The sequence below is a fragment of the Bombus affinis genome, chromosome 10, assembly GCF_024516045.1.
Source record: "Bombus affinis isolate iyBomAffi1 chromosome 10, iyBomAffi1.2, whole genome shotgun sequence".
Lineage (NCBI taxonomy): Eukaryota > Metazoa > Arthropoda > Insecta > Hymenoptera > Apidae > Bombus > Bombus affinis.
In genome coordinates, this window is record NC_066353.1 from 3,806,590 (window position 1) to 3,830,400 (window position 23,811).

Sequence of the window (23,811 nt, forward strand, 5' to 3'; positions counted from 1 at the left end):
TATCACCTTTAACATTGTCGGCGTAGCCAGCACGGCTGAAATATTGTCTTGTAAAATATGAAACTGGCCGAGTTCCATCGTCGACGTTACGGCGGCGTGTGTCCGCCCCAAAGAGAAATAGCTACATCGTTTCTCGGTTAAAGGAAGAATGGCAAGCAAAAGAACAACAGGCATCGCGACCTTTTCTTCTATTATCCAACGTTCGTCCGTCGTTTCTGGATGCACTACAAAATTCCTTGAGATGCGCTTTCATCGGTTCCAACGAAATATCTGTTCAACTGAGAGACAATCTTCGAGAAAGCGTATTCAGTCTCTAGTTACGAAGTAATAATTTCAATTTCATAACACATTAATAACACAATCGATATTACGTTTATTTAAAAAAATAATTATTTACATTTAAAGCGAGTATTCGAATTTTGATATTTACAGTATTTGTATTTACGCCCTTGTAAAATATGTATACGTTCATATAATAACTCAATTAGAGATTATAAATTGTTCCGTATTTTGCTCACGAGAGAGATTAACCCTATTAGCACTAGATATACTTCTAAGCTTTACTCTTCCCCGTCAGTTGATCCTGAATTTCTTGCAAGGACATTCCTTTCGTCTCAGGTACACAGATCAAGGTAAATGGTATAGCCGTAGCTTCTAACAGGCCATAAAATAGAAACAAATATCGTTCATTCAGAAAATTAAGCAGCGGCATGTAAGTGACGGTTGAGATGAAAGAGACAACAGCGGCTGTGCTGCTGACAATAAATGCTGCAATGCACTTTAAATGAGAAGGAAAGAGTTCGCCAAGCATCGTTGGTGGTAGGAGAGTAACACCCGAGAAAACTGTTATGTAGAAAGCTATCATTCCGGTAATCGCTAGTCCTTCCACTGTTTTTGAATCAAAACCAAAATCTAACAATTGAAACTCGACCGTTAACAGAATTAAAGATAACGCGATTCCAGTGCACGATATGACCATAAGAATTCTTCTCCCAAGTCTGTCCATTAAAAGCATTGATAAACAAGATCCAATGATACCACATGCCATCACTATTATCACTACTTGCGCTGGTTCCATCACGCTAACTTTTGCGGACGTGAAGATTGACTCCATGTAAAACGAAATGTTATTGATTCCGCTCAATTGAGCGTACGCGGTAAGAATCGTAACAATAATAATCGATTTGCGGAAATGAAGAATTTTTAACTCCCTGAGAGAGTCTGTTAACGTTTGCTTACTGACATTTTCAACAAACTTTCGTAAGTCCATGAATTCCGATTCTATGTCATAGTCTCTATGGTACCATCGAATCGATGACTTTGCTTTCTCATCCAAGCTTTTCTTAATCAAATGATGAGGGGATTCTGGCAGCCAGATGAAAAGAATCATCAGCAAAAGGCAAAAAGCTAAGGCTATCGTGGCTGATACGGTCATCGATAAATACGCTCCCATAACACTCATTATAAAGTTTCCTGTCGCTATGCCGCTCGTGCCTAGTGCCATCAACGCTCCTCGGATGCTAGGATCCGCTATTTCCCCTAGATATATAGAATAGCAGCAGTAGGTCATCCCTAGGCTGATGCCACTGCAAAATCTTGAGACGTATAACCACTCCACGCTGTTAGACAAGATGATGAAGAGCCAACCAAGCGAGATGGGCACAGTGCTGATCGTAATTGTTGTCTTGCTGCCGACGTAGTTGACGCATATAGCGCCTCCGATAGCACCAAAAAATCTTCCCAGATTGAATAACGACACCACCCACGATATTTCCGATAGTGTCACCGGAAATGTAGATTCTGCAGAAGTTAAGTAGCCGATGTACGGAGACGACCATCCTCCCACTAATCCCAGTTCCGTTATCAGCAACCAGACTGTAAGAAAAATTCGAAATTATGATTCTCCTTTTATCTGGATGTTTCGCGGCCACTGCAACGTTGTTAATATTACTGCGCAATATGCATTTCGAAAAGCTAATTGGTGATTAGTTAATACCTCCGCAACCAGCGATCCATTGCGGCCAGAACACTTTTTTCTTTAATTTCTCACTTCTTGCCTCGGTCATGATGAGTCCTCCGAAGGTAAGGAGCAGCTGGCAGATGTATTACTTACATCAAAATTATATAGCTTTGAAAATAGTGAAACAGATTACATAAATGCAGATAACATCACGCATGCGTGCATTATTGTAGCAGGAATGAGATTTCCACGAAAACATTACGAAGCCATTTTTTAGTTTTTCACGAGAAACAAAAGACGTGGGGGGTAAAATAGGGGGTCTTGCTCGAATGAAAGCAATCACTTCTACGGTAATAATACGTTTTACTAACGAATATCATAAATTATACTTTGTAGTCGTTTGTCCTGTCTCCATACTGTTATAAAAATTGCTCTGTTTAAACAGGAAGATAGCATCAGCATCATGTGTATATCAACATATGTCAAAATAAAGAGTCTGATAATTCGGAAACTGACGTAATTTACAATTCTATGGGACGACAGAGATCGTTTCAAGACTGATTTTTTATTTAATCTCGTGTGATATATGCTTAATAATATCAATAACAACAGTAATATTATTAATGCAAATATTTCATTGAAGCAAATACAAATATTCTTCTAGCTCCTTTTTATATACGAATCTCTGCTGCTTGTAAAGTGGAAATGTATGGTCTCTGTTGCGTATAATAAAAGTGTAATCATTTTTATCAGTAATATCATTTGTCTGGCACGCATATAATTCCATAGCTTAATTAGCTAACGAGCTGAGCTATGTTTGATTTGAGCTAATATTCTATTTTTGCATGAATTGCAAAATTACCAAAAGCTTTTCTTTTATCCATATAGTTGTAAGATAAATACATAGTTGAACAAATGTACTGGTTGATATTTATTTTAAATTCTTTTTGTTTAAATAATATGTTTACAGACTCAAATGATCGAAATAAAATACACCCTGGAGTTTTAAGTATAATTTACAGGTCTTCAGCTTTATTTTTGAATTTAACGATCCCTTATGATGCAAATGAAAGTAATAATATCAATTGTTTATTATATCTTTTTTGTGCATATATTGTAGGAATTTAATGTTTAATTACAAAATTCCTTAATAATTCTTCACGTCATTGCCTGATTAAGTTCTCTGGCGGTTATTTGCCAAATACTGTTGTTACAAATACTGTTGTAAAAGCCACTGCTTTTCGTGATAAGATAAGATACGTGTAATTACGTAGAATTCGCTGAGTAATAGAGAAATCGAAATATGACTGATTATTTTATATAATAATCAACACTATATATTTCTTTCATTTTCGGTATATGTGATAAAGGTATATGATAAGAGTAATTAAAATATTCGTTTATAGAAGTATCATTTATTTTTATTGAGATCACCTTTACTTCACACTTTATTCCAATACAGTCTGTTATCGTACCGTCCTTGTTATTTCCGAACTGCTTCCTCCTTTTTTACTCTCGCTAGCTAGCATGTCCTGTATTTCCTGTCAACATTATATCGATATCGATTATTTAATACCACGTCAACGAGAAACTGAACAATGACTGATTCGTCCACTGTTTGTACAACAGGAACAGACTACTACATCATTCTGTCATTACCCACACTCTCGCGAGCCAACTTGACATCTTTTCTATTAAAATCGAATTAGCAAATTTTTGACGAATATCTACTGAATCATCTCATACGCCGCTTCAAATATATAATCTATCTTCGAGCCTGGATAAATAATAAATTAGTAAAATCGAATATACTGTACAATATTTAAAACAATGTTTCTTCAAAGACAAAATTCCACTTTACAAACATCACATCGTCGACAGAATATTTGCAATAATCTGATAAGATCGTGAACGTTGTGAATCAGTTAAAAATTACCTGCAAGGTCTTCCCCTTGGTCTCAGGCATTTCGGTGATCGAATATACCAAGCAGACGGTCATGGCTATCGCATACATCCAGAATACGTATTTTTCGGACATGAGATCGATGAGCGGTTGGTAGGTTCTACTACAGATGAACGCGAATAACGCGGACGTGATGCTGGCAGTGAATCCGGCGATGCTCTTTAAATCGTCTGGGAAAAGCTCGCTGAGTATGGTGCTCGGAACCGGTATCAGACCGATGGACATCATCATGAAAAGTATCATCGCTAGGATCGGCAGCCATTCCAGACTTTTTGGATCAAAATTCTGCTCCAGTAGCAGAAAGTGTAATCCCAGAAGCACCATCGCGATGATTACGCAGCCGCATGACACCGCAATGAGAACCTTTCTCCCGCACCGATCGATCAGATACACGCTGATCCAACCGATCACTATACCTGGAATGCGAATATCGTATCCTGTACCGATTCGAAAATCCTCGAAATAGAATAGAAGAGGAGAAATAAACCGGGGGACAAAGAGAAAGTTTCGTCCTTTTCCTTCGACGTCTCAAGTTAGAGTGGATGCGTGCTCTGGCGAGCTGTCGCTCTGACGAATGAAACATTTAAAGACCGAAACGAATTTACATCTACATGTAAAACGCAGCAGAAGAAGCTAAAAAGTACATTTTTATTAAATTTTTTATCTAAATGTCGTTTTATGACTAAAAAGAAGTATTTTAACATAATATAGGGCGGTATGGATAATGTATAATAGTTGGTAACGTAATGAATGTTAAAGCTACTTGTACAAGATGGAAAATGTAACGTATCATACCCATCAGAATACACATCCAGGGTAAACATAGTCTTAAAATGAGAACAGTACTATTTTGAAAATTCACGGATTATATTGGAATAAAAAGAAACGCTATTCTATCTCGAAACATATATGCATAGAAATTATCCTCTTTGCGTAAAATGTACCAATTCCAGTGGAGATGATCACGACGGTCGCCGGCTCCAGCGACGTCACTTTCGCGCTTCTGATGATTATTTCCATATAGTATGTCACGGTGTTTAACCCACTGAGTTGCATAAAAATGAACAACAGTATGATCATATAGAACGCGCGCCTATTCTTCCTTTCCATAACCTGATTAATTTTGTCGCGGAAGTTGGTTGATTTGGAAGATTGCACGAAGTCCTCGATTATTTCCAACTCGACGTTCACGTTTGATTTTCGGTGATACCATTGGATCGTTTTCTTCGCCTCGATCGCATTATTCTGCCGCACATAATAGTGAGGCGATTGTGGTAGCAACGGGAAGACCGTCATGAAGCAGATGGTCAAAACTAGACTTACAAGTCCAAAACACATCATCGACACATGACTGCCCATTATGTTGCCAATCAACGTTCCAAATGGCATCCCATTTACTATTGTGCTGACCAGTGCACCACGGATGTTGGCTGATGCTATTTCGCCCATGTAAAAGGCGAAGCAGCTATAATACATGCCGAAAGAGATACCTAAAAAGATATTTTCTAATAATTGTATGTACTTGAAGTGACAAGATACATGTGCGATCTACCACAAACGTAGAATAAAAATTACCTGCGCTAACTCTAAATACGTAAAGCCAAAATGCTGAATTGGCAAATATTATGCAAATCCAACCTATTATGATAGGAATTCCAGACATTAACAGAGATCTTTTGCTGCCGTAATACTCCATGGTGACGGAACCGCCGATGGCACCGAATAAACGTCCAAATGGTAACAAAGAAACGATCCATGATCCTTCTTCATCCGTTATAGGTATTTCCGAGTCTTCCAAGGTCAAGCGTGCGAGGTAAGGGGACGTCCAACCGATCGATAGTCCAATACTGATAGCCATTAGAGCCACTATGATGAAATCCCTAATTGATGTTGTATGAATTCACGCGAAACGTGCGACGATCACATAATATTTTTGTAACATCGATATCTGTGTCTAACTAAAATAACACAAGGATAATGCAACGTACACAGAAATGTAGAACTGTCGACTAACCTGTCAGACAGGTGGCCCATTGTGGCCACACACGGAGGAAAGCCTCTATTGCTTTCAGTTTCATGGATGCGATGAGCGAGATAAAGCGCAAGAATACTTCTGACGGCTCTCCACCGCACCGGTTCGTCACTGCCGCGGATTCGTTCTTCTAATTGATTTATATTTTCCTGTTTTCTCAGTTCGCATTCTCTTTCGGATCGTCGCCTCTCGTAAATATCTGGCGCTCGGTATCTTAGCAGTGAGACATGATTCGTCATGAAGCTTTCGCTATCAGCGATACGGAAACTGCGTGCATCCGCGTGCAATATTTCAATCGAATTTTTGGACTGCCTCGAATACCGTATACCTGTAACCAACTGATTGCACAACGTTGTACTATATGCAATGTGAATAGAATCTGGTTCTAACAATTTCGAGCATCGTTATGGAAGCAATTATGGACGGATGGTTGTTGTTTATCGAGAGAAACACTGTTAAGTTTTCAATGATTCAGCTTCGATTCATGTACGTGTACTTTCAGCCCTTTTCCCACGACAGAAACTTAAAACAGAAAACTTTAACCACTGAGAACCGCTCTAATTAACAACGAATTATGTTTTCATATGTGTTATTCCGCCGCTAATATCGATTTTGGCATGAAAATGAGGTTCTTCATGACTTTAATAGAAATGAAGATTGGATCGAAATACGGTTCAACGTGCTATTACACGAAACGAAATATTTATGGTCACGCGTTAATCAATTTTCCAAATTGCACGATGATCAGCGAGAAGCATAATTAAAATACACGCTGGAATTTGCTTGAGTTTAATGAACGAAATAAACGAATAGAAATAAATATTTTCAACTTTTATTAAATTGACGTTTTCATTTTTGCGCCAGCTTGCAAGCTTGGAGCACGTTCCTGCGAAAAGAACGATTTTTATACAACGTATTTCTCATGCTGATATTATTAGTTTCATCCATTGTGCTCTTGATTTTTGTGATAAATTTCAATGTTTCGTTTTGCATCATTTCTGAATTTTCAGTTGTACGTAAAGGAACAATTACTCGAAAAATGCATGTAATTTTCTAAGTTATAATTTTAAGATTCAATAGGATTGGTCGAAGTCAACGTGTATATCGATAAAATTTGAATATCTGTTCATTCTTGGGAATGATTGTAATAGTATTGCGCCTGAGAATGTGAAATATTCGTCAAAAAGGTGCATATTGGAATGACATCACGCAGACACGTATTATGCACATATTTTAACAATTATGAAATTAAGAAATACTTGCAAGGAAAACTTATTTTCGAGTCCTTGAGTGATAATAATTTTCAAACTTCTAGAATTCTAATGAAAAAATGTAAATTAACACTTGATTCAAATGCTAATTGTCTACAAGTCATTTAGTGTTTTCAAAGACAATAAAGAAAAATAGATAAAAGAATAGATAGATAAGCAGTATGATAGATAAAGATCAAATTACATTGTAAACTGAAGAAGTTGTCAGTGTGACGAGGCCAACTTGGTTTTGGATTTCCTTTGGAAGTTGAACGATGTTTCGAACGTTCGAAGTCTTATGTCTCTTCATGCAAATTAGGGTTAACTACAAATCGCGATTCGACAAGGGTTTTCAGGGTCTGTCAGTTATTTGGTATCCCTAAGGGCAGTCCAGCGCAATCTAGCAACTTCAATATTTGATACATGTGGTCGGTTGTATGCCTGGCTCTTCGAACTAGTTTCACCGCGTGACTTGATGATGTGCAAATTGAATTACTTGCCCTCGGGAATCGCATAATTGAATTTGATCAGTTTTGCTTATTATCGAATGTACTTGCGATCTTATCGGTAAAGCGCAGGATCAAAGTGAAAAAAGCTTCAAGCTAGAAATTTGCCTTGTCATAGTGTTCGTAGTAAACTAAAATAAAAGGATTTCAAAATTTGTGTATTTCTTCGTCCAATTTTCGAATGGATTTTTATAGGACAATTGTTCTGCCGATTTATGAAAGAAAGTTATAACCTGTTTGTCGATTGCGAAGTTAGTTCGAGCGATCGTATGGTTCCCAACGGTTCACCAAAGATCCAAGGATCTATATGCGCTTTTATTGCAGGGAGAAAAGCTATTCCATCGTCGTACACGGATTACTACTTCCTTTATTTACTTTACGCAGGAAGCTCCGTATAATTTCGCAAGGTTATTCTTAGAGCGGTGTCGCTGTATTCGTCTCTGCGAAATGCACTTTTCGTCTTTTACGATGTTTTCTGAACTTTCCTCAGAGGATCGGATAAACAAGCCTCTACAACACATTTTCACGAGATATGTACATGTCCCGAGAGCTGTTCGATTTAGAAGTCTCCGAGAAATTTATGATTCAACGAATTATTAGAAGTTAGTAACATTTGAACGACCATGATTACTTTTAACCCCGATACGACAAGTTCGCAAAATATTTATAATGCCAAAACATCACGTAGCAGAGGTATCTTGGAAATCCAGCTCACGTCTCTAGTTCCGTCAGGAAGAGAGGGCCCTGATATACTTAAGAGGGGTGTGAGTACGAGTGGCTAGATTATAGTTTATTTTTAAGGAGACGACGAAATACGTCAGAAAACGTGGATATAGGCGTAGGAAGGTTAAAGCTCGTAAAGTTGGTCACATGTAGATAATACATTATATATATAAGATATATGTACATGTGCGTGCGTGTGTGTGCGCGCGCGCGTGTGTGTACCTACATGCATGTGTGTTATTCTCTCGCCATATTTTTCTTGCTTTCTCCTTTGCGTTGTCCTCTTCCTGTCCTTTCTTTTTACCCTTTTCTTCTTGCGCTTTCATCTTGAACCTTCTCTTTGCCCTGGTCGTTTTTCTTCCTTTTCTTTTCCTTCTTCGACTTCCTTCTGGTCGTTCGCGTTTTATCCGACAACCAAGGGAGACAAAGATGAACTGGCGTACCAGCGAAAGGAGTTCCTGGTGTATAATGTAACGTTTCGAAAGCTATCACTCCTCAAGGTAAAAGGAAGGGGCTGAACCATAGTTGAAAAGGGTTGAAAGTAAAACCTAGCCATGGAATAGGTAATGGCTAGGAAGGAAGCCAACGGCAAGGAGATATTCTTATACACCGTGTATCGTTTCATTTCGGTTGAAATTTTATGATTCCGACAGTGTCAAACCGTCTGTGAAATTATCCTACGATTAAGTGTAAAAATCGCTGCTTTTTATTCTCGCAATCGATAATGGAAGAAATGGATAAAATTTCTACTCGCTTAATTTGGGAAACGTCATGTGCACAATAGTTTCATTTAATATTATCATTATTTATTACCTCAAACGCGTTGTCACGCTGCGAAAAACGGATTAAATATAATCCCACGAAAATTAGTTTTCTAATTTACATACAGATTGATTAGCGGCCCATTCTTGCAAGGTTTCTTGCGATGGCTTTATTTTATTCTTTGCGCGTCACTATTCGATTAAGAGGATATTTTATTTAGAAGATTTCGTTACGTAGTTTATGACATTTCCATTTTTCCTGAATTTAATTTATATGAAAATTATTCTTCAAATTTTGCTATTCTTGTGCGTTCAAGAGAATTTTATTCGTTTATAATTATTTTCATTTATGCGAGTTTCTTTTGTGTGCTACGTTCCGATAGATAACTGTATATTTATTTATATGCTGTCGGAACACTTTAGTTTCTATCAAGCATACGTTTGATTACTGTTTACATACTTATGCAGAGCAGCGACGATTGTGTATATCTTCATTTAAAATTTTCGTAATTTTTAATTTAAAAATAAAGATAAAATACTGATCAGATTTTCGCATTTGCTTTTCACTAATTACTTAATTAGCTTCGCGCGGAAGCGCAATTATGCATACTTTATGTAACGAAAGAATTAGGCAAATTGATTTATCTCGTAAACTAAATCCGATGCACTATTGAAATGAAGCTTATAGTTTGTGTAATTAACGTTCTTTGTAATTAAATTCGTAATTGTATTACGGCACACTCATCATTACTGTCAAAGTCATAAGCGGATTCGCTTGAAGTAGTTGAGTTAAGACTGAGTTTCGGTGTTGAATAATAGAATTCAAAGAGCTGTCCCTATTATTTTCCTACAATTAACGGATGTGAGGTGGTATATGTTGTTCGTGATAGTTGTAGTTGCAGGGCCTCGTCCGGAGTAATTGTCGCTAGGGGCTGTAGATGTCACAGCTGGGGTACTGCTGATTTTTCCTTCGTTTTTTGGTGCGTGGAAGAAAAATTGGACTCTGGTTGCCGAGATTCGAACCCGGGTTCCGAACGTTTGTAACCTAAGGCGCTAACCACTTTTTTTTTTATTTGTTTATTATTACCAGATTACATATTTGTATTTTCCATAATAAACGCTGAATTCTGGTTGTGGGGTGGTTCAGGCAAAAGTATCGATACGCGACATAGTACGACATAGCCATGCAATATTACATTTTTTTTTTCTTTTAAGATTACTTTTGTAACTTAAATTTAAGCCGCTGTTGCGCTGTGCTTATGTACGATATTTCCATTTCTGTCCTGAAAGCCTGGTCGTAAAAAAACAGGACAGTTGGGCACTAACCACTGCGCTGTCGTCGTCCGACACTAGTTAGTGTCAAGTGGTCGTATTTGGCTTGTCGAGTGCCGTCACAGATGGATCATTGTGTTCGGAAATTAAAAGCATAACGAGAAATCGCTTCGAGACATTACTTACTTCGTGTATTATTATGTTACGAACTTCGTAAATATATCTCAACATGATTGAGCTAAAATGAAAATAATTTTCAACTTGTTTTTACTCATAAAACATTTTCAAGTGAAATTTCCGAAATACGATTATGGGATGTCAGACACAATAGTAGACTTTTTCTTTCTCTGTTTTTGCCATTTTATATATAGTTCGGCTGCAGATATTTTCCGCTTTATGCTCGGTTAGAGATGCAAGAGATTCTTTTCCTTTTTCACCGACAGTTTTGCTTCTTTGTTTCTTTTAGTCAGGATTTGGTGAAACGTTCAGGATGCCTAGCTTTTTTCTGTTGATCGATAATAAGAAGCAAAGCGGGGTAAAATTCATAACGTATTAGGGATCTGACGTTTCGAAGAGATGCGCAATCGATTTGCTCCACTCGAGAATCGAGATTCGCATCGAAATTTGAGCGTCGAGTGATCGTTGAAATCGATTCATTTTTACGTTCTGTGTCCTTGTTGGTCTCCTTTCTTTGTTTTCTATTTTTTTTTCAGCAGAAAGATTGCTTAGTAATAATCACGTAAAACTGGAACGCAATTTCGCTGAGTTTTGTTCGCTTTATCATAAACAAAGGCATCAAGTACGTACACGGATGAGGTAATGTGAAATAAACACGGAGTTTCAATTTTTACAAAATACTGGACATTGCAATATTTCATTAGTCTTTGATAAATACAACGATAACAACGAAAATACAAATTGTTATAAATATTTCCGATTGATTGGTGCTACGAAACAGTATGACGAATGGTCGCTAGTCTATTTTAACGCATTGGTTTAGGATACTAGCTTGAGTAAAGAGAGAACACGTTCAATAGAAGTTCAAATAGAAATGACTTACACCGCAATATTATATAACATGTTTATTATATTTGCTAAAGAACGAGCCCATATATGTGCTTAGATTAGCGTTGTTTGCATTGCGAATGTCGCCTATGTTCGGTGTGTATTTTTTGCCAACTGTAGACTGAATTTAACACGTAAAATGATCAGAAGGTATTCTCTGTTAGCATTGTATCTCTGAATTGTTTCGCGACTCCTGGAATCAACCCCGCAATGGCTAAGAGATTAAGGAAGCTTAATCAGACTTAGGCAAATACCATTGTCGAGGAATTCTAGTTTATGATATTTAGTTATATACCAAATTTCCCAAATGCTAAAATCTTTGTGGGTTTCTCGCGCTTAATTTATAGCATAACTCTTCCTTAAATGAAACATATCGGTACATATTTATTTTTCGCGTCTCGATATATTTGCCGGAAAACTTTATCACGAACTGAAGTTGGTTGGTCCATTGCATCATTGATAATCGCGTGATCTTATCGAGCTAGTACATATTTCTTTCCAAGGTCGATCGTTATTATGCTAGCTGTAATGATAAGTAATAAGGCGTAAAAAGCTATTAGGTACTCGAAGGATATTCTCCATCTCGTGCCAGCTCTTTTTCTTCTTTACTCTCGTTAAGAAGACTTTCGACGTGAAAGCGGGATTCTTCAGGCCAGTCAACGGAAGACGTAAAGCTGAAGCGAGGAGATGTCGGCTTCGCGGATGGCTTTCTTCTATCGTCTTTTCGTTTCATGGGGTTTTATCTCGTTTTCTTCATCCCGTATTATTTGTTCGCGCCGCTTTTCCATCTGAGAGAGAAAGATAAACTGAGAAAAGAAGCGGAAGAAAGGGAGATGGCAGAAGAGGGGGTGCCGAACGAGGGAGATGAAGGAAAGAAAACACAGACAGCGGTCGTGTTTCTCTTCTCCGTGATGCTCTATCCTATTACACGCGTGCGCTCGATCAATGATCGCATCAAACCGTCGAGAATAGTTAAGGCGAATGCGAGCATTGGATATAAAGCGTTTTCCAATTTTTGCAAGTGTTTCGCACGAATTTTTCCCCGTGCAGATCAAGTTGCCCTAGTTCGTCGTATTTTCATACAGTCATACGAAAACGTTTGTTGTCTCTGTAATTGCTTTTCACAATGACTTCCCCGCCGTTAGTAACGAAGTTACCGTCGTCGTTGCGAAAACTTTTGTTTTATTTCATAGCGCGGAGCTTCGAAACATAAAAGACTCTATTCTCCTTCTCAACGACGAAAGAGAACAACGATTTTTCAGTTACGGCACCGTAAAATTTACCTATTCGTATTTGAACCAGCGAGTCCGTAAAAATGCTATCTATTATGTCGTAGAAATCCGACGTAACAACCGTAGTCAAAGGAAAAAAGTAAGAACCAGAAAAGAACGAGATTCGAGTGTTTTACACGAGTGAATTTCATTGCCGCTTAATGTCTGATCGAGTATCGTATAATACTACTTACTGTTAATCTCTGATCTATCTTAATCCGGGACATTTAAGCCTTGTTGCTAACTTTTGTATCCAAAGATAATAAAACAACACAAAGATATTTATCGAAATAATGACGCTTTACGGACCTTCTAAAAAAGCTAAAAATTTGTTTAAACATCTACACCGTCTATATCTATATCTATAAAGTAACTCACAGTACAACAGTTGGACGTACCCTATTTTTCGCATCCCCGATATTTGTTTGCCGCGTGTATCATCCAACAACGCTGCATCTGCTAATTATTTCAAACGCCATATTTATGGGATAGCTGTCAAGTCGCAATTTCTTTCCTCGTGGATCGAGGCTCTATGTTGTTAATGGGAGAAGTGGAAAGGTGCACGAACACTTGGCACGGTCGGCGACCGTGTGTACGTACGAACGGAGGAGGAAAGGATTTCGCGAAGGTACGGGCAAAGGTAGAGGTCGTGGATGAAGTTGGCGGGACCGAGGAGGAGGAGAGGGAAGGAGGTAGGTTTGGGGGGCGGTCCGGGACGAGTCAAGGGGTTGGAAAAGGGGCGACTCCGGCAGTCAGCGGGTTAAAGCCGCTCCGAGCGGGCGTTCTATGTGCGTTGCCTCCGCTTCCATGAAATTCCGACGGAATGTCGCGCAAAGAATGCTGTCGACGACGCCGTTGACTCACGTGTTAATCGCCTCGGATAGTTTACGTGATTACATCTTGCTCTTCGGCGTTACAAGTGATGTTTTGCTTCGATGATCCTCGAATCGATGTATCGGCGTGTTCACTTTAAGCTGTTCTATAAACTAAAAAGCAAACTAACATTCCGACTAACGTCTCGTCTGTGACATGTGTTATTTAACGAACGTACAGTGACCGCGATGTGTGTTTCATTAAATGGATAACGAATTCAGGCTCGATTTATTTAGAAGATCGAGAACAGTTTTCGAAACATTAAAGTATACTGCGAAAGGAGAAACGTCTTGCGATAGCGTTAATATTTTTCGCATATTTATCACGACACTTTGATCAAGTTACGTCATTTTATCGGAGATTTTTGTTCTTCTTCAATGGATTTTTCGTAGAGACAAAGTGGTTTCGCTTTGAAGTTATTTGAAGTTGTCGGTGGTGTATGCGCATTACGGTGAATATTGAAATATACGGGAAAACGGTTTTCATCCGTGACCAGACTTATTTCAATGGTATTGTTCGTTGAAAATAAATTCCAAATTTAACAACTTTTGGTATACTTTGATGGAGTATACTCGGAAATCGCAATGGTCCCTTTATTGACTCGATGTTTGAACTTTTTTAAACATAGTCGGCACATGTATCGGCGTAAAAGTTCTTTGACACGACTAATGGGTTAATGCAGCCTTTGCCTTCCGTAGAAAAAATTACCGGCCTATATATCATAAACAACACGATGAGTCACCGTACCATTACGTTCGATAACACGTATACTATACTCATATGCTTATCAAAACTTGCTTTCCGAGGAAATGTAAATTGTTTGCATCACTGTCTGTAAGGTTTGAGTCCGATTTATTACGAAAAGAAACAAACACATCGTATCGTCTCGGTAAAAAATAACGAGCTGACCAATTGATGGTTTTTTTTCCTCGACGTTTCGTTCCCCCGAAATCAAAATCCTCTTACTCGTATAAAAGATTAAGCTGTTAGTAAATATTTACCTTGCGTGGAGTTTTCGGCGGTGGAAATCGTATTCATAGAGATCGAACTAAATTTATGGCATAAATTTTGTACATATATCAAGAGAGATTTATGTATTGGTTGGTTGTCAGCATGCGCCTAAACACCCGAATTTCTCGAATGATTCTTCTGTCCAAGAATTCGACGTGCTCCAAAGGCAAAATAACACGGTTTAGGTAAAATTCGAAATGATGTAATCGACGGTATTATGGAATTCGGATGTCATTGTCTTGCGTGATTGACGGCACGAGTCTGTAATGGTTAATTGCGGATTTGCGTATCAGGATAGCCTGTGATGCTTCATTGAATAAGTTTGTCTTAACGGAAGCTAATATTTACAAAACAGAACTTTAGAGAAATTCGATGTTCCGAAGCAGTACCGACGACGATTAAACTCGAAGGGTCGATCGAACCTGGCTTTTAAACAGGACGTAATTACGATCAGTCTTTCACGAAGCGAAAAACTTTTTTAATTTCGCCGATTGGTTTTTACGATGCACAGAATCGAATAAAAATGACTCGCTAATTAACTCCGTTGAGAAACTTTCCGTGTCACCGTTGCGACGAAAACAAAATAAAGGAAATAAATGAAACAAGAAAAAAGTATAATATCGCCGAAAAATTGTATTATTATGCGAGATATGTAATAAATTGAGTGAAACGTGATCGCATGACATTCACAATCGATACTTTTTGATTAATTGTAAACTAATACGCGTTCGAGAATCGTAGAATTTCAATATTAGTTAATAGGAATGATTAAATCCAGACAAGTCCTTGTATCGTGAAATTCCGGCTGACGCGTGTAAACGTATCGTTTCGGTGTCGCCGAATTGACCAACAATGGAAGAAGTAACAAAAAAAGAAAAAGAGTGGTGTATGAGGAAAACGAAATCGCTATAGATGGTGCAATTAACTCGTTGACAGGTGTTCACCTCGCAAATCAATCGTGTGTCTGGTTCAGACGGATCAGTCACGTGCGCGTGTTTGGCATCATAAATGCACTTGACTGCAACCATTTTCTGTGCGGTTGCATAACCAGCCTCTCGGGAAAATTGCGTTAATTGCAGCCCAAATTTTCCAGCTTCCATTTTCACGTTGATAAAGCCATTGTTCGTTGCGTCAAAGATGCATCCTCCTCGGAGATTGTAATCTCTTAATTCATACGAGAAGAGCGACTACAGAGACGATTAAACAACCGACTAGATGTAAATATACTTCCAGAGAATAAACCATTCGTGTTTGTTATTCATCGGGATATCTGTACATCAGGAGATTATTTATGAACGTTATCGGGTAACATCGTGGTATAACGAAACGATGTTTTATACAGGCTTACTAGATTCGGGGTAAGATAATAATTTTAACGAAATTATCGATTGGTGTTTGAAAAAGTTGGGCGAATAAGCGGTCTGGCGTTATACTACCGGCGTTTGGAAAATAAACGGGACACTGGCTGAAAAAAGTCTGTCGTGATCCATGTAGGAAGATTAAACGGAAAACCCGAGGACGGTGTATTACATATTGCCAACAGAACGTCAGTGTTGTGTTTCCATGTTAAAAACTAAGCTTAAAAACCAGCACAAACTTTGACATTGCCGTCGCGTGTAATTTTGAACTTTCCAACAAAAAAGGCGAATGAAGTTGTAATAAAGCGGATAGACTGTACCCCGTAAACACGTCATTTTTCATCCAATGTTTTTCCAGAAAACAGATTTCATTCTCGCCGACGAATTTATATGAGATATCGCGTTGGTGGTGCTTTCGAAGTGAAACTGGTGCATGGTGAAACTGGAACGAACTACATCTTTACCTCTGCGATTCGTCTGTTACTCGAATAATTCACATCGATGAAACGATCGGTGTGCAGGAAGCCGGTGATTGTGAAAGTTCCGCGGCGCGTTGAGATCAAACCCTCGAATTCGCAATTAAAATTGTTCGAAATTCTACCAGTCGACAGACAGTCGGCCACGTACTTAACCGTGTTCTTCGTTGGTGATTAGAAGGGAAAGAATGGTAAAACTGGGCGAGGAGAAGTGAGCGAATCGAAGCTCGCGGCTCCAGATAAGAGAGAAAAAGGTGTTTTAACGAGCGGACTGAGACGGTGGTGGCTCGTGGTGATCGATCTGCGTTATTTGCGGTGTATAATAGCGACGCGAGTAGGCCCAACGTCAATTTGTCTCGCTTCTCACTAAGAGGTTGCCGGTCGACAACGAGGATTCATCGATCGATCGATCGGCGTGCGCGGGCCACGCGTATTGCTCATGGACACTCGCTTGCAGCGTGCTGCTGTTCCTACCGTCACCAACCATGCATCCGCGATCACCCGAATACGGTTGTTCCGGCATCGGTGAAGGATCGTCGAGTGGATCGCCGAATTGACAGAGAAGGCTTGCTCTGTTAAGCATCGGAGGCCACGGCAATACTCTTGTGTACGCGTTACCGCCGGCGGGTGTTAATTAGCAGACATGTATGCCCACGTGCACGGTGATAACGGCATGTGCTGTTATCTGCCTACCGTGCTCTACCTCGAACGATACCGTAAGTTCTTGTTTTGTACGTTGTCGCCCTTGGTAGCCAAGAATCCTCGGATTTCTTGTTAAACTTTACCTTTCTCTGTGTATTGTCGTTGTTGAATTTTTATACAATTTGTTCCGTTTTTAAAACGCGTGGTTAACCGCGAAGATTACAGATAGCGGGAAGGTACCCGCAGATATTCTGAAAATTGTGATTTCAACGTTTACGAATATATCTTGCGAAACGAAATCGGATGAATCCGATAAGATTGATGTATTTGATATGTATTATCGGTAAGCGTGTTCTTTGTATTTGTCCAAGAAACGATTTAAAGTTTACGAGGGAAAATAAACATATTTTTGTCTTTTACTTACCGTTTCTTTGTTACGGTCGATAGACGATCAAGGAAAAGGTAACGTTGTTCCGTCGCAAGTTGGTTGCGATACTTTGTGCAAAAAGGAGGATGCAATACCATGAATCCATTTCATGTGAAATACGTTTTCGTAGTTGAACGTAAACGATCACGGGCTCGGTAGCGAGTATCCTTAAGCGATGGAGTATATTCTTGGGCGTATTAGTTTAGAGAATGGTGAGATTAGCGTTATTTTAAGGCGGCCGGGCCGAGTGCTAAACGAGCAACGAACCGGCGGAAGAGAGCGGACGTTAACACGGGCCCCAAACTTATTTAGAGAAAAGATAGCGAAAGGTTTTGCATAATGAAGCAGTTAAAGTACGGCTTTCGTTAACGCGGAGACGTTAGCCAACGCGGCTCAGGTAAATATTATAGCATGGTAATCGAATAAACGAATGGCGAACCGAGATTGTTCATGCCTTTCGTGTAAATTTGCGGAAATTTATTTTCTCGTCACGGTTCGGTATCACCGGATCGTATGCAAACTGTTTGATAATTTACTCGATACGCGTCGCTTATTTTTCGTATCGTTTTACGCCGGAGTTCGTCTCTGAAAAAATTATTAATTAATCTTCCTGACGATCGGTGACGACAAATTTTTCAAGGGACGAGTTTCAATTGCTTTAGAATATACAAAATACGTTAATTGTGATGCGCTAATTATTTAAAATGCGCTTGGTATTTGTTTTATTACTGCGGCATAAACAGTTACGGTGGATAAAAAATAAATAGCTTTCCAATCTTTCTAGTTTATCGATAATCTTCTTTGTTATTCATTTCTTCACCCAACTGGCGTTTCCATCGTTTAACGAAGGAAAGAGACGAGGAGCGACGTATGTCAAGGTTTGAGTTGTGAGAATCTTTTTTCGGCGCTTGATGATTTATATGGGGATAGTAATGATAAACGCTGAAATACTAATTAAACTATCGAAATTTAATTCTCGTTAATTCGTTCAAAAACATGGATACGTGTTGTGCCGATGAAAAATGCATGTTGTGTTAACATTCAAACATTGTTTTACTAACCGTTCCATTATTGTTTCGACGTTTATTTCGCTGTTAGAGAAGAAATATACTTTTAATTGTCAAGAACGAAGAAAATTGCGAAATGCACGGTAATTATACTTGCATTTTCCTCGGTCCGTTCAAAGTGCAACGAGAATACCTTTGGAACGAATTTAGTTTCACGTTAACCCTCCTTTCAACTTGACGAGGATTCAATGTGCGAATTATATTTCGATGGGACGAGAAAGAAATAGAGGAACGGATAATGTTTATGGGAAATATTTGAGATATTGCGATAGGGTCAAGGTGTTTGTTTTTACGGCATTTTCAATGGTCGACAATGGAATCGGGACAAATGGACATTGAGATTATCGCGGTTTCACGCTATGGTTGCTCCAGACGACTGCTCGGAGGGCGGAGGATCGTTTCAGCTGTCACGCGCAGAATGGAGATTAAATTGGCACTGTTTGTACGATCGCCTTCGGTGCCTACTTGTGATTATTCTTTATTATCATTCGCGTACAATAATGAATGGTCATGTGGAAGAAACAGACTTCGAAACTGTTGGAAACTAGGAATTTTTATGTCTATTCCTTTTCGATCAAACAGAGAGGGCAACGGTTTTTTTCTCTCGCAAAACTGTGATTTTAGGTAAAGAGCTAACCGGAAAGTTATTGGGTCTGGATGAATCTCTATTCAAGATAAAAGTACGGGGAATATTGATAACGTATAAAGTAATTAAATGGCGTAGACGTGGAATGACCGGTTCGGATATTATTCAAATATAATCAGTCATGCTTTATTATTCATATCCTGTTCATATTCTTCGATAAAAGTTTCTACGAAATGGCGGAGATTATTGAAGCCTACTTTTTCATTGCGTTATCTATCGACGAAGGAAGAATCGATTCGGAAAACATTCTACCGGCAATTACGATCTTATAGCCTATATGTTATCTTAAGGACGTTTTTGATCTACTGATCCCTTCGATCGTTGGACTAAGATCATTCACTGGAACAGGGCATTGTGTAAAGGCTTGTGTCGACTCGATCCTAGAAAATTCCCAATAATTTCTCAACTTTCCATAAGTGCTACCTTCTGACTGACTTTTCAAACCGTGAAGCGAGCCAGCTGCATTTTGATTCAATTCGATCATCCTAGGATTTCTTAAATACGATGGAAACGTATTTCGTATTGGTCTTTCGATTAATCGTTTCGTTATAAACGGCGGCTGTTTATTATAACAAAGAATATCTGATACTCATTCCCTTCCTATGCATTCTTCACGGGAAGCAATTTACGATTCTCGGTGGAGATACCGCGCAACATTTTTCCACTTTACTGTCATGGTGGTGGCACGAACAGAAAAAATTGCATGAGTTACTGTCAAAACCGCAGCTCGTTATAAGAATCCAGATCTTGTGGCTCCCTGGGAATCTTTTCATTACGCGAAGTAGTTTAATCGCTATATTCTGCCACTGTTAGTTTTGTAATTTCAGTATCAATATTAATTCATAAAGATGATAAAAATAATAATAAAGCTGGGGGTATAAAATTAGGTAAATGTGTCTGATATTTCGTCCAATTTTCAGGACCTTAAATATTGACCGAGATATAAACTTAAATATTGACACGCGTTGGCATGATGGAAACTCGCGTTTAGCGAAATATATTTATTCATTCCAACGTGTATGTATAATTTATGCCTGAATGGTATGAAACTTCTGATACTAAATTACGGGTACGTCGCTCATGCAAATTGAACGCGGTCGGGGGCCCGAGGATGCAAATGTACTACCTCCCGAATGTATACCAACGTGCCGAACAAATGAGTTAGATAATAACAAGAGAAAAGTAGGGGACTCGCATAGGGAAGAAAAGGGAAGAAAAGATCGCGAAAAGGGAGAAAGAAGGTAAGAATCAAGTGGAAAAGCCGACTGGATGTCACGGATCCGTTTTCCTTTCCTGACAGCGGTAACGTGCAGAATCTTACCAGGAGGAACATAAAATTCTTCCTCTCTATGTGGAACGTAGGTATTCCTTCTTTTTCTCTCTCCTCCCCTTTTCACCTTGCTTTGCTCCCAGAGTTGTTTCTTCGTGTTCTTTTCACATTGATTATTTTCTTTCACTTTAAAACTGACATTAAATTGATTACGTTATTAAGTTTCGCTCGCCCGTATTTCATTCTAGAGCCGTGTTAATTAGAAAACTCACGAAACCACATGAAGCTTATTACGCGGAAGAAAGATTTAAAACATATCGCAATTCTCTTTTTTTCTGTGTAATCTACGGTGTTTTATATGTGGATGTTTTTTGTATTACGTTCTAATGAAAATTCATGCGAAAGAAGAGAAATATTCTCATACTTTTCGATACTTCGGCGCGTTGGTTTTTAAGTATTCGAAAGGTTTTGTCGTCATTCACGGAAGAGATATAGGAGAAAAAGTGGCACGGAATATCAAGGGGAACGGAATTACTTTTTTATCTCGACTTAACGTCAGCCAATCGACTCCCCAAAGGAAATTTATTACCTTTAATTTTTCTCGTTTTTTCTTCTTGAGTCACGGCTGAGAGGTTTGATATTTTCTTGCGATTTTCATCCCGGTTGCTGGCAAAGAATTACTTTCTACTCAATGAAGATGACGGCCTATCAAATGGATCTTTTCAGTAATGCATGAAGGAGAAGTCTCGAACGCTTTAATAGACGACGTAGTTTGACACATCGATAAAAATGGAAGAAAGATAAAAAAGAACAAAAGGTAAGACTATTAATCCTTAATTCAAAACTGATACCTATTGTACCGATATATTCTCTGTAAAAGATTCGATTCACCGTTCAATATAAGATTCCTTTCGTTTCTCTTTGAATTCTTAAGATCTTCTAAATGGAACTTACTTCCATTTTCATTTCTATATCGAAATTTCCTCTTCCTTTTCCTAAAAATTATGTTCGTAATAACGTGTTAACAGAGAAGCAAAATAAGGAAGTAATGAAATGTACTAACAATTTGCCAACCAATTAAGAGAATTGTATCAGCACTAAAAAACTATTTGAGATCATACGAGTTCATTTATACAATTTTGTTGTTCTTTTTCTACATTTCATAGATGTTAACCCATTTATTAATAGCTGTTTAAAATTAAAACAATAATCTGTCTTCTTCTCCTATATCCTATTCAAGTTTTTGAAATTTATTCAGGATTTTAGAGTATGGACGGTAAGCGGATAGATTTTAAATAATAGCAAATTGATATACGCATTTTATAGAATCGAAAAAAATGAAAACAAATTTTTTTAAATCTCTTTGGTAAAAAGATTTTGTGTATCGATACTCGTAACATTATTTCCTGTGAAAAGCAATTCCGACTTTCTGGTAATGTATATTAAATATCTGGAAGTATCGGTATTTTCGTATACGCTGCCCCTTCTGGCTAAAATGCCAAGCCAATCTTCTATCCTATAAAACCATTTCCTTTAACGCGAATTTTTATCGTGTAAAACAGTTCCTACTTCGCGGAAAAACGAATTTCTCGGATTTCGATGCATCTCCGAGTCACGTTCAGTCGCATTTGTCTCACGCCGGTGTGTTTTCGCGACATGGGAGGAGGCGGGATCCAATTATTCGAAATTTCCATAATTCTAGAACTACAGGGCCCGTATTCCTGTAGCCCGTAAATTCCGAAAATCTGTATTCCGTTGTTCCCTTGTTTATCTTACGCGCCAGACGCTAGTGTCGGTAATATGATGACCTAGATTAAACGTCTGCGAATTCACGCGCAACTTCCAATTGATTCGCGTCTAAACTCTCTGCTTTTCGTTCCTCATCGAGCCGGAGCTGAATCTCGATCTCCGATCCTTTTCCATTGCTTCGAATCGAATCGAATCATGTTCGAAGATTACTCACAGCACATCTGAAACAATAATTTAATCTGTCACCACGAGCAGTTTGATGCGTCATTCTCTACGTTTGCTCGTTGGAATTTACGATGTATTTAAAGGGTGGTGTTCCTTTGATACGTATAACGTATATCTGACGGTGGTATATCATGGATCATCGGCCAGAGGGACGTTTCATCCACTATTTTTCATAGAGTTTCGAAATGACAAGCATCGTTCCATTTACGTTTTGTACACGCTTCTATAAAGCATGATAAATGTTCCAGTTTGTGCGGTTTTGCGTGTGTCCTGTTTGCATAAACTTAGCCCGAAGAATGTTTCGTTCCGCGATATTACGGACGCACGTAAAGAATTCCTACGATTTTGGTTTACGACGGAGGGAGAAGCCCGCCCGTCATTCTGACGAACACGAGGTAGCAAGGGCGTGCCAGATAAATTTCACCGTTCATTACTTTAGCCACTTATTCCACATTTGTAGGTTCACTAATTGATTTTCCTTTGTGGGAGATTGGAAGAGAAGGATAAAAGTGTGTGAGATTTAGCTATCGTTTGATAATTAATTTTTTATATAACTGGTATTCATTACAGATTGTGAGCTTATACGACTTTTTTTTCCTACGAACAAGCTAATGATCAGTTTCAAATATACTAAAAAAACATACTAAATATACTAACCAGTATTAGGTATTCTAATTGCATAATTGATTGAGCATAATTTCAATTATATGTGTAAATTATTATCCTGTAACGAATATGTATTATCTGTTTATGTTAAAACGAAATTACACGTGGTTGAGAACTATCCTGTCCATTAACATGATTTTGATCTGTCTTGATTATGTAAAAATATAAAATCTCTATCGCGTAGGAAATTAAGGTTCAATTAATTGTTGTAACTGTGCATTGCATTTTCAATGGATTAAATCATAGTTGCCATGATTTTTCTCACATTAAATAAAAGAAAGTTTACAATGATTTAAACGTTTCATCGTCGCGATGATTGTGAGAAACGTTGTCGAGACACGAATTCCGTAATTCACTTCGATAATTAGCGTGCTTTAATTAGACGCACGTCGATGAAAGGGGGTGTCTTTTAATTATTGCATGCGAACTGTGTCACCGGTGCACGTGTTAATGAACGACGAAAATAATAGCGTCTTCATTCATTTGTTTCCGTTCTTATGGTCGAGTCTTTCGTTTTAATCCAGATCCTGAATTAACGTTCCAGGGAAAGCCTAAATTAGTTTCTGCGTTCCACTGTCTGGACGTTTCAAATTTCTGC

At 38.4% G+C, this 23,811-nt stretch overlaps 3 protein-coding genes across 12 annotated transcripts in view; 1 reads left to right on the forward strand and 2 right to left on the reverse strand.

Moving 5' to 3' along the window:
• LOC126921458 (disks large 1 tumor suppressor protein) overlaps positions 1-23,811 on the forward strand; it is a 538,419-nt gene that overhangs the window by 43,015 nt on the left and 471,593 nt on the right. The window contains exon 1 of one of the 7 annotated variants that reach the window (XM_050733100.1): positions 13,800-17,237. The exons of the other annotated variants lie outside the window; for them this stretch is intronic. Within the exon in view, the coding sequence (XP_050589057.1) occupies positions 17,165-17,237 (73 nt within the window). The 5' untranslated portion in view covers positions 13,800-17,164. Of the gene's footprint in view, positions 1-13,799; positions 17,238-23,811 lie in introns of those variants that run through there. 7 annotated transcript variants of the gene reach the window in all.
• Positions 354-2,128, reverse strand: LOC126921470 (facilitated trehalose transporter Tret1-like). Its single transcript, XM_050733130.1, has 2 exons — positions 1,997-2,128; positions 354-1,875 (listed from the first exon to the last, which is right to left on the reverse strand). The coding sequence occupies exons 1-2, from the start codon at positions 2,064-2,066 to the stop codon at positions 554-556; spliced, it is 1,392 nt and encodes a 463-aa protein (XP_050589087.1). The 5' UTR covers positions 2,067-2,128; the 3' UTR covers positions 354-553.
• On the reverse strand, positions 3,360-6,102 carry LOC126921469 (facilitated trehalose transporter Tret1-like). Of its 4 annotated transcripts, none has more exons than XM_050733125.1 (5): positions 5,938-6,102; positions 5,499-5,789; positions 4,868-5,413; positions 3,897-4,339; positions 3,360-3,501 (listed from the first exon to the last, which is right to left on the reverse strand). In XM_050733125.1, the coding sequence occupies exons 1-5, from the start codon at positions 5,999-6,001 to the stop codon at positions 3,427-3,429; spliced, it is 1,419 nt and encodes a 472-aa protein (XP_050589082.1). In that variant the 5' UTR covers positions 6,002-6,102; the 3' UTR covers positions 3,360-3,426. The 4 variants fall into 4 exon arrangements, with proteins under 4 accessions (XP_050589082.1, XP_050589084.1, XP_050589083.1 ...); XM_050733127.1 differs by having other exon boundaries at positions 5,499-5,881; positions 5,938-6,098; XM_050733126.1 differs by having other exon boundaries at positions 5,499-5,803; positions 5,938-6,088.

Bases quoted from the DNA above. Each gene is read 5' to 3' on its own strand.
- LOC126921470 (XM_050733130.1), bottom strand. From the start codon at position 2,066: ATGACCGAGGCAAGAAGTGAGAAATTAAAGAAAAAAGTGTTCTGGCCG. The intron at 1,876-1,996 runs GTATTAACTAAT...TTTTTCTTACAG, and splicing joins ATGGATCGCTGGTTGCGGAG to TCTGGTTGCTGATAACGGAA.
- LOC126921469 (XM_050733125.1), bottom strand. From the start codon at position 6,001: ATGAAACTGAAAGCAATAGAGGCTTTCCTCCGTGTGTGGCCACAATGG. The intron at 5,414-5,498 runs GTAATTTTTATT...ATATCTTTTTAG, and splicing joins CGTATTTAGAGTTAGCGCAG to GTATCTCTTTCGGCATGTAT. The intron at 3,502-3,896 runs GTAATTTTTAAC...TAATGTTGACAG, and splicing joins CCAAGGGGAAGACCTTGCAG to GAAATACAGGACATGCTAGC.